Raw genomic sequence first — 10,911 nt, forward strand, 5'->3', positions numbered from 1 at the left:
CCTCCCCGGCCCCCTCGTTTTTCCCAAGTCCTGTTAGTGTTTTCCACTGAGGAAGCAAGAACTCTTCCTTCAAGGCATACTCATTTTCCCTGTGCTTCTTTCTCTCTGAGGAAAACAAAACATTCTATAGGCGGAGCTTGTGAACAACAGCGTCTTTAAAAACCAGAATCTCCACCCTTACCTGACCACTTCAGCGCCAGCATCCTGCCCAGAAAAGACACAATTAGCCAAAATGATCCCTGGAGGTTTAACTGAAGCCAAACCTGCCACTCCAGAAATCCAGGAGATTGCTAACACGGTAAGTGAATTCAGCCCAAGGAAAGGTTTGATCCCAAATCCTGGTTCCTAGGTTGGCCCAGGGCTAAATGTGTCGGTGAACAGGAAAACTGGAACGCGGGGAAATGAGTGGTTTTGTTTGGATTTCCTGCTGAAAATTTTTTCAGATGAAATCTCTGATAATCCTAACTGAGAGTGATCTTGAGCAAGTCACATCCCTTCTCTGAGCCTTAGGTTCCCCATTTGTAAAAGGAGAATTTTTATGGGATCATCGCTAAAGCTCTTACAATGTATGATTCTAGGATTACTAATTCAGCTTCTGATGAAATTTGTCTTTTCTCACCAAGTGTAGCCAACATGTAATTAAAGTCTGAGGCTGTTAACTATCGATGAACTAGACTTTAAATGCACCATAGGAAAAAAAATTTTATGAGTTAAATGTAGAATAAACCATAAAAATGATCCACTTACAAACTTCCTACAAATTTGTCTCAATGGACAATGTTTTAGTATTTGGGAGATTATACTAACAGAGAAGTGACATAGTCTATGGTGATTTCAAAATTGATTATGGTGAAAATAGAACTCAATGTGTTTAGCAGGTTAATATATTTTTCTAAGTGTTGTCTGATTTGTTATCACCTATCAAATAAAAGTTGTATTGCATTTTTATGAAAATAAGAAATACATAAATTACTATTTTAGATTTATAAATTATTGCCCTATTTCCTATGTCATTCCTTCCTGCCCTTTCATTCTATGACACTGGCAAAGACTAGCTTCATGTGTAAGTGGAAGAGATGGGATTCTGTATGTTAGAGCACAGAGAAGGTCTCTTTTGCCTGGAATTCTATCACTCATTCTGTGGGGCTAAGTATTTTCCTTTCAACTGTTCTTTTAAAATAGTAAATACCTTCTCACTTATCCTTTCTTGAAGAAGATAATACTAAGTCATTAATGCCTTCACTGGAATCCCTATACTGTCAGTGTTCTTAAACTTCAGTGGGCACATAGATCACCTGGAAGTCTTGTTAGATCAGATTCTGACTCACTAGGTCTAGGGTAGGCCTGGGGTTCTGCATTTCTAGTCAACTCTGGTGAGGCCCAGACTGTGGTCCATGACCTCACTTGCCTGCAGGACTAGAAATACAGGGTATTCTGAGAAATTGACAGGAGATGGAGGGGAGCAAAAGACTCTCAATATCTTCTGTGAAGTGAAAATAACACCACTTGCCTTGCAACTCATAAAAAAGACTTGAAAGGAATTCCCTGGTGGTCCAGTGGTTAAGACTCCATCCTTCCAATACAGGGGTCATGGGTTCGATCCCTCATCAGAGAACTAAGATCCTGCATGCAGAGAAGCACAGGTGAAAAAAGAAATGACTTGGAAGTGAACGTGGATAAGTGAGGCATCACAATTGTTTACTTCCAATTTTTGCTTGAGATCATTACTGTCCTGGGAAAATTCCTGAGACTCTTCAGGGACCAGAGCTGTAAGGGGGTTGGGAATAACAGATGTTTGAAATATACGATAGAAGGTGCAGAAAACTATAATGATTTTTATAAAGCCTATCTTGGTTCGCAAGTATAATTTTTTTAAGTAACAGCTTATAAGAAGGCCTTGCATTATTAATAATATCTATCAGTAAGCCACACCTTAAATATATAAATTAAGTTGAAAGTGTGTTTCTTCCTGCTCACCTTGGGCTTCAACTCTGTCAGAGAGGTAGAATAAGAGTTATTAAGTAGCTACATCAGACCAGAAAGATGTTTTGCGGTTTTGATAGCCTTGTCCTCCATTCAGCCTCTCATTTGTTTTTTATAATCCCTGGGGCAAGGAGGGAAGACATCACATCAGTTTTTCAGATGATGAAACTGAGATTCAAAGAGGTTAATAACCATCTAATCAAGAAGCTAGCCTATCTCCAGATTTATGGCCGTGACATGATGAAGCTTGTGGAGTGAGGGGAATACACTGGGAGGAGACAATGTTGCAAACTTGCCTTCCCTGTGCAAGCAGCCAGCCTCCCTTTAAATCAATATGAGACATGAATATCAATGAATCTTTTCTTGAATATCTCTCAGGTGTCCAGCATTGTGTTAAATGTTATAGAAGATCCATAAGGACTATAAGATACAGCCCCTGCCCTCAGGAAGTTTACAACCCATTTAGGGAAGTCAAGATATCTAGAGCATAATATAAAGCATTTTCCAGTTAAGTGCTTTTTCATAATCATAGGTTTGGAACCAGGAAAAACTTTAGAGATTACTGGTCAAACATTCTTACTTTCAGGTGAGTAATTCCTGCATAGCAGCTCTGTTCCTCCAGTACTAAACTCCCAATTATCACTTGTCTTCCCTGGCTCACAGACTTCCCTGGTGGCTCAGACGGTAAAGCGTCTGTCTACAATGTGAGAGACCTGGGTTCGATCCCTGGGTTGGGAAGATTCCCTGGAGAAGGAAATGGCACCCCTTTCCAGTACTCTTGCCTTGAAAATCCCATGGACGGAGGAGCTTGGTGAAGGCTATTATCCATGGGGTCACAAAGAGTCGGGCATGACTGAGCAACTTGACTTTCACTTTGCCTGGCTCACAGGAGGTAGCCCTAGGCGACAATTCCCATTTAAGGGCTGGAGTATTGAGGGATATTCAGCTTAGAAGACATGGCAGAGTTTAGGAGACACTTTCACTTCAGTTACATCATTCATCCCCCACCAAAACCCAAAGAGGCGGATGTTACTCCAACCAGGTTTAGGTGAGGAAATTTAATCAACACCTTCTCCAAGATTATAGAATTATTTAGGTTCCTGGGCAGGGCCAGGGAAATGGGTATGTGTAGGTAATCACACGCTTCATGTGATTTGATGAGGTCCCAGGGAAGACCTCCACTTACCTGTCATTTACCTTGAAGTCTTATTCCTTTGATGTTTTAATGTGTTTCTAGTTTAAAAATTCACCTATTAAAATCAGATAGACTTGGAGGAAATGAAGTTTATCAGCTTTCCCTGTTTTTATCAGAGAGCTTCTCAGTGGAATTCGAGCTGAAGGAAGCACCGATTGGGGAGGCGAAGAGGGGAGAGGGAGGTCGTTACACATAAAGGGGAAAGCATCAGAGAAAAATGATGACCACAGGTTCAAGGAATTTGACATCAGAATGAAAGAGAGATTGGATCAGAAAGAGAAGAAAGCCAAACAAAGGGGTTGGGGTTGAGAAGTCTTGAACATTTTTGAAGGCAGAAGAAAGGACTTTCTTTGTTCTGAAGATGAGAGAGACTGGATGGTAATGGGTGGTATCAGGTATTAAAGGCTGTTAATGGTACCTGGGTCCAGAGTGTGTGTTAGTTGCTTAGTGGTGTCTGACTCTTTGCAACCCCATAGATTTAGCCCCACCGGGCTCCTCTGTCCATGGGATTCTCCAGGCAAGAACACTGGAGTGGGTTGCCATTTCCTTCTCCAAAAGGAACTATAGAAAGAAAGAAAGTGAAGTCGCTCAGTCGTGTCTGACTCTTTGTGACCCCACGGACTATAGCCTACCAGGCTCCCCCATCCATGGAATTTTCCGGGCAATAGTACTGGAGCGGGTTGCCATTTCCTTCTCCAGAGTACAGAGGAATAAAGCCCCTCCTTCAATATTCTCTCTGCCTCTCTTCTGTCTTCTTTCCTATCTGGGGAGACAAGCTATTATGAGGGAAACAACCCTGGTTTCTGCATTCAGAAAACATTGATTTGGGAATTCCCTGGTGATCCAGTGGTTAGGACTCAGCATTCCCACTGCTGAGAGCTTGAGTTCAATCTCTGGTCGGGTAACTAAGATCCCACAAGTTGCACTGTGTGGCCAAAATTAAAATTTTTATAAAAAGAGAAAACCAATTATGTACACAGTACTGAGTGAATTGCTATAGGAAGAAAAGGTACATAAACCTGGTCCTACCCTCAGGGAAATTTGTAAAATAAATTGGAGAAAAGGGATACACACAAGGAAACAAAGACTCAAACATGGCCCCACCCCTGAATGTGTGTGTTTATATGTGTAATTAATTACTTAAGATGTAAATTATTAATATGTGTGATTAATTACTTAGTATGTAAACACTTAATACTTAATATATGTAATTAAGGATCAAATGAAGGGCCCACTGGCAAGAGCCTCTGGATCATTTTGGCTGATCCATAATCTTATGTCATATGTGAAAAATCACTGGATGAGAATTCTGAGTATGTTTATACACAGGAAAGAAATGTTGTAGCAATAATTTTTATTTTTAGAAATAAGAGCTATTATTGCACACGCACAGACGCATACACACAAAACATACACATGTGCGCACACACCCCTAAGTCAAACCTGGCTGCCGAATACCATTCCTGGCATACCCACAGATCCTAACTTTTGTCTGCCAGGACACCACACAAAACCCGCAACAAAAACAACAGACAACACTCCATCTGCACACCATTGTGGACACACCTGGGAGCTTAGCATGCTGTGGCTCTTACTCACCCACAAATGTGCCCTCCTCTCTGACCACAGCCTCCTCATCAATCAGCTCTTCCATTGCCCCCACGTACAAGAAGCTGCGGTTCAGCCCCACCAGAGTCCCTCAGGCACTTCCCTCCCATCTGCATCAGCGCATGCCTCAGCCCACTCCATCGCTCACCCAGCTGGACCCCATCATGGGTGGCTTCCTCCCCTCCTCCACCCTGATTTCCCTGACCCCGTGAGCTCCGGCATTCCAGTCCTCAGTCAGAGGTCACTCCCACTGCCACCACTTCCTCCTCAGCTCTACTCCAGCTTCAGGGAACTTTGCCCAAGAAAGACGTAGAATCACAGAAAACTCACCCTTTACCAATCTACGAATTCACACCAGTGAACAACGGCTGCAGGGCCCTGGGGCCGCCAGCTAGCCTTCCAGTCACATCCTGTGGGCTCTTTTCTAGAAACCCTACAGGCGTGGAACTGGACCCTCTCTCTCCTCAGGTTCTCAGTCCTGCCAATCCCCGTGGCCTGACCAGATGGCACTTCAGTTCTTTCTCTTAGAAGACTGCAGCCATCCGGTGTGAGGACCCTCTGATTTACTTTTCCTTGCTGACTGCGTGCCTCTCTCTGCTCTAAGACTTTGTCCTCCTTTCTTAAGGCAGGTGCCATTATTTCATGTATGCTGCTTGCCTTGCCCCATTCTTCTCCGGCCCTCACCTCAAAACACAGGCAGCAAATGTCCACAAGTCACCTCTCACCAGCCCCACTGTGCTTTCACGCTGCTACCCTAACTCTCCTTAGCTACGCTCTAAAACGTCCCCAAAATGGCCTAGCCGTGCTGCCACCATAATCTTTCTATTCATTTTTCCTGAATTATGCATAGCCCAAGTGTGTTTCTGCAGGATGATTACAGGTTGGGGAAGGTAGGAGAAACTCCTGCATCTTTGGTGCAGCAAGGCTGAAATCCTCATATCCCAGAGAATTAACAGCTCACCAGGATTCATCCTCTGCAGCAACAAGAAAAGCTTGAACAGCTCTGGGCTGACTGCACTTTATCAGCTGCTCCTTCCCCTGGTTTGGACCCCAACCTATACTGTTCCCTTCAGCACCTCAACCACCACCGTGCAGAGCAGATTGAAGAAAGTAAGAGGCAGCTATGCACAGCTTACGGTCTGTCTATTTACCACCACACTGGACCACCATTCCCCGCTGGTCTTCACTCTCCTAGCACTCATCCTGGGGGAGGAGGGGTCTTTCAACACCAACCTGCCTTCTGAAACTTAAGGTTTCGTAATCAGTTCCGTTCTACTCTGCCCTTTTCCTCCTCCTCACCTGATATCCCATCATGCAGATTCACAGCATCCAACAATGCTGCTGCTGCTGCTGCTAAGTCACTTCAGTCGTGTCCGACTCTGTGCGACCCTATAGACGGCAGCCCACCAGGCTCCCCCGTCCCTGGGATTCTCCAGGCAAGAACACCGGAGTGGGTTGCCATTTCCTTCTCCAATGCATGAAAGTGAAAAGAAAGTGAAGTCGCTCAGTTGTGTCCGACACTCAGCGACCCCATGGACTGCAGCCTACCAGGCTCCTCCGTCCATGGGATTTTCCAGGCAAGAGTCCTGGAGTGGGGTGCCATTGCCATCTCTGATAGATACGACGGAAAGACCCAAATTACAGATTTGGATGTGTTTCTGGGACAATAAGAAATAAAAATATCTGATACCGGGTTCAAAAAAAGATAAATCAGATACTCACTATTCAAGGTATTTAAAGCCTTAAGTATAATTAATAATTTTTCAGCCTTTAGCTGTCATGTTCTCTCACAGTCTCAGGTTCCTCACCTGCAAAGTGAAGCTTAAATAGATAATTCAGGGTTTAGTGTCCAGATTAACCCTTCCCAACTCAGCTCCTAACGTGACAGGTACCCAGTATTGGCTCCAAAGGGTGAGGATGGGGGAAGTGATAAGACACTGAACTCTCCCCTAGCTCATTCTCTCTGCACAATTGGCCACTTTTCTCTTCTCTCTCCTGTGCTCTGTCTCTTCCCATTTCTTTCTCTTTTTTCTTCACTATTTATCTTCTTCCTTTCTCTGCTTTCCATTCCCAAAAAACAATCACATTTTTCCCATCTATTCTGGAGATTTCCCATCTATACAGTAGAAGTGGCTGGTGGTCCATGAAGTGTTTGCCTTTCAAAAAAGGTCTGAGAGCTCAAAGAATTTGCAGATGTCTAGGTCTTTTTTTTTGGCTGTGCCATGCAGCTTGCGGGCTCTCGTTGCCCGACCAGGGATTGAACCCAGGCCCTGGCCATGAGAACACCAAGTCCTAACCACTGTACTGCCAGGGAACTCCCCAAATATCTAGGTCTTTGAAAACAGTTCTGGTACCCAAACTGAGGCATCAATAGAAAAGGATTCAAAACATTTGCCCACTGAAGAGAAGGACCAGATGGCCTTGGGAGAACCCTAGATCCAATGGAGGCCTGATTGAAGCCATATATGCACATAAAATATTCAGTTATGGGCAGGGAGGCAACTTCCCAATAAACAAGGTATATCAAACACACACACTTGTTTCCTTTCCCTCTAAGTGATAAGAAAGGGTTGGAGGGAAAGTCATATCTGCAAATATGAAGACAATGAGAGACAGGCAAACACCTCAGAGATATCAACAATAGTTTGTGGATTTTTTTTTCAACAAAACTTTGGAAGATGGAAAACATGAACAATGTAAAATGATTTGAGTCATCTAGACAGAGCCTAAGCCACATAGGGGAATGTCTGAGCCAGAAGCAAACAGATTCATGGTGCAGAACTCTAAAACGGCTCAAGCACTAGCAACACCAGAAACGGGAAGACAAGAGTGAGGCCTGCAGCTGAAACGAGGAGAACTGATGGAAGACTGAGAAGCAGTTACACTGTGCCTAGGTCCTTCCCTCTCACTATTCTCCACCCTGAAAGACAAGCTGTTTCCAGTCCTCCCCACAGACAGAAGAGTAGAACTCTACTCTTAGCAGAAACTGAGTCAGAGAAACCACAGTGGGCACTATGATGCCCAGCTGAGAGCAGGAATTCAGTATAGAGGTACCCTGTACTGAAAACTGACGGACTTAGTAAAATCTTACATATTCCATTTGAGATTCTTTAGCTGCCTTTTCATGCTGGTTCAGGAATGCTGGCATCTAAGCTTGTATCCCCTTCTGGTAGACAGGAGGATGGCCTTCAAAGATGGCCACACTCTAATCCCTGAAACTTTCCATGGCAAAGGGACTTGCAGATGTGATTAAATTAAGGACCTTGAGATATGCTATACTATTTTTGAAAAATTGAGTCTGAAAATTTTTTTAAAGATCTTTTTTTAATGTGGACAATTTTTGTTGAAGTCATTGAATTTGTTTGAAAATTTGAGCCTGAAATTTTTTTTAAAGATCTTTTTTTAATGTGGACAATTTTTGTTGAAACCATTATTGAATTTGTTATAACATTGTTTCTGTTTTACCTTTTGGTTTTTTTGGTCACAAAGCATGTGGGTTCTTAGTTCCCTGACCAGGGATCAAACCTGTATCCCCTTCACTGGAAGGCGAAGTCTTAACTACTGGACCACCAGGAAAGTCCCTGAAATTATTTCAAAATAAAACATTTTGTACTTAGTAGGAATTACTGGTCTCCCACTTTTATTAATCAAAGATGTATTTAACTATTTGTAAACACGTATTTCGGAGAAGGCAATGACACCCCACTCCAGTACTCTTGCCTGGAAAATCCCATGGACGGAGGAGCCTGGTAGGCTGCAGTCCATGGGGTTGCTGAGAGTTGGACACGACTCAGTGACTTCACTTTCACTTTTCGTTTTCATGCATTGGAGAAGGAAATGGCAACCCACTCCAGTGTTCTTGCTTGGAGAATCCCAGGGACGGAGGAGCCTGGTGGGCTGCCATCTATGGGGTCGCACAGAGTCGGACATGACTGAAGCGACTTAGCAGCAGCAGCAAACACATATTTAACAAATTTGTAAATCACATACATGGAGTTCAATACAGCTTTGAATTTGTTCCCTCTTGCTGAGAAAAAATTGATCAGCTGATTTGAGAAAGAAGTGGAAATTTTATTCTAGCTGAATTTGAGGATTATATCCCAGGAAAAGCATCTCAGAAAGTTCATCTAATGTTCCACCCATTAGAAGTCAAGGCACAGGTATATAAGTTTTTTGAGACCAAGGGCTGTGCATCAAACGACGTTTAGTTGACAGTTTATTTAATCCAGATCTAAGCACCAATATGGTATGTCATGTGACACCTTACAAGATCAAGGAGGAATGTTATCTTTGAAAGAGTTGTCTTGTTGATGCTAAGAGAATGTTGCTCTTTATGGTTGAGCAGGTATTCCTGCTAACAGGGTGGTTTGGTCGATGCATAATGCAGACGCGCAATGCACAGTGTGGGCCAGAAACAGGGAGGCCAACTGGCAGAGAAGATTTTTTGTTGTTTAAATTTCTCTTGTCTTGCCATAAAAATATGACTTCTATTTCATACTCTTTTCTTAAGGTTAAACCACAGCTTGAAGGAAAAACAAATGAGACATATGAAGAATTTACAGCTATAGAATATAAAACTCAAGTGGTTGCTGGAATAAATTACTACATTAAGGTTAGACTTCAACATTCACTTTAGCACTAAAAGATATTGTATCTTTCATTTTATGTGATGTTCCCTGTCACCCTTACTTTATCATTTGTTCCTTCTCCTTGTCCTAAATCAGGACACCCACCTAGCATGATACTTCCCAAGTGGTAACTCTCAAACTTGGCAGATGATGGTATATTTATATCCCCTTTTTCTTGTGAAATTAGAAGGCTTTCTTCTACTGATTTCTAACTTAATTTCCAGAAGATGTAAAGAAAAAGATTCAGAATTCAGACTGTGTTTAGCTCATAACCATGGCTTCTTCATGTGGGATCTTCATGATGTGGGGCTGGACCAGATGCTATCTTGAAGCTCTTTCTGTCTCAAACCATTGTGATTCTAAGTGCCGGAAGTGAATGGATTTAAGGAACGGTTTGAATCGGTAGCTGAGAAAATAATTTAAACCACTTTTGCCCTTTAAATAAGCATTTTGATTAATATAATTTAAATACATGGGGACTTCCTGATGGTCCAGTGACTAAGACTCTGTGCTCCCAGTGCGGGAGGCGCAGGTTCAAGCCCTGGTCAGGGAACTAGATCCCGTCTGCCACAACCAACAGTTTGCGAGCCACAATTGGAAAACCTGCATGTCACCAAGAAAATCGAAGATCCTGCCTACTGCAACTAAGACCCAGAGCAGCCAAATAAATAAATAAATATTTTAGAACGTTCATTGTCTAAACCAAAAACAAAAGTGGAAACTCTTATCATAGTTTTCTAGGTCCCAGATTCATGCCCAAACTACCATTTCAGTCTTCACACAAATTCCCAGGAAGATCCCTTTATTTTAGAAGGGAAACCAGACTCTCCATCCCTGGGCCCTGCTCGGTTTTACCTCTGGACATTTATAAAGCAAGTTCTAGTATAGATATGGGAACAACACATCCCAAATTTTCTAGGGCAATTCTGATTTTCTTCTTTCTCAAACCATGTGACAAAGTATCCCAATTTGGGAGTCAGAACATAGAATCACAGAAAAGGCTGTCACCTGTTTTCTTGATCTGTGTGTGCATCCTTGAAAATAAAATGTAATTATTTTAAAACTCTGGATTTCATTTGGGCACAGGACCTATGCCTCTTGCCATGTCTTTAACCTGCCCTTTCTTTCCTAAAATAAAGTGGTAGGTTTATGTAAGTGTTAGGCACTCAGTTTTGTCTGACTCTTTGCGACCCCATGGACTGTAGCCTGCCAGGCTCCTCTGTCCATGGAACCAAGGGTCTAAAAATGGTCCAGGAACGCTATTCCAAAAGAGGTTATTGCAGCGAAGTCTTTAGAGGTTTGTAGATTTTTCGTTTGATATGGGTCCACACAAATAAATTAATCTCCTTTTTCTTTTTCAACTTCCAGATACAAACAGGTGATAATCGTTACATTCACATTAAAGTATTCAAAAGCCTTCCTCAACAAAATCAGTCTTTGACACTTACTGGCTACCAAGTTGACAAAACCAAGGATGATGAGCTGACCGGCTTTTAG

General features: G+C 42.6%; 1 protein-coding gene across 1 annotated transcript; it reads left to right on the forward strand.

Annotated features, from left to right (window-relative positions):
• Nucleotides 1-232: 232 nt before the first annotated feature.
• Nucleotides 233-10,911, forward strand: CSTA (cystatin A). Its single transcript, XM_052649756.1, has 3 exons — nucleotides 233-298; nucleotides 9,297-9,398; nucleotides 10,783-10,911. Exons 1-3 carry the CDS (start codon nucleotides 233-235, stop codon nucleotides 10,909-10,911), a joined length of 297 nt encoding a protein of 98 aa, XP_052505716.1.

This window comes from Budorcas taxicolor, chromosome 1 (assembly GCF_023091745.1).
Source record: "Budorcas taxicolor isolate Tak-1 chromosome 1, Takin1.1, whole genome shotgun sequence".
Classification (NCBI taxonomy): Eukaryota; Metazoa; Chordata; class Mammalia; order Artiodactyla; family Bovidae; genus Budorcas; species Budorcas taxicolor.

Bases quoted from the DNA above. Each gene is read 5' to 3' on its own strand.
- CSTA (XM_052649756.1), top strand. From the start codon at position 233: ATGATCCCTGGAGGTTTAACTGAAGCCAAACCTGCCACTCCAGAAATC. The intron at 299-9,296 runs GTAAGTGAATTC...TCTTTTCTTAAG, and splicing joins TCCAGGAGATTGCTAACACG to GTTAAACCACAGCTTGAAGG. The intron at 9,399-10,782 runs GTTAGACTTCAA...TTCAACTTCCAG, and splicing joins GAATAAATTACTACATTAAG to ATACAAACAGGTGATAATCG.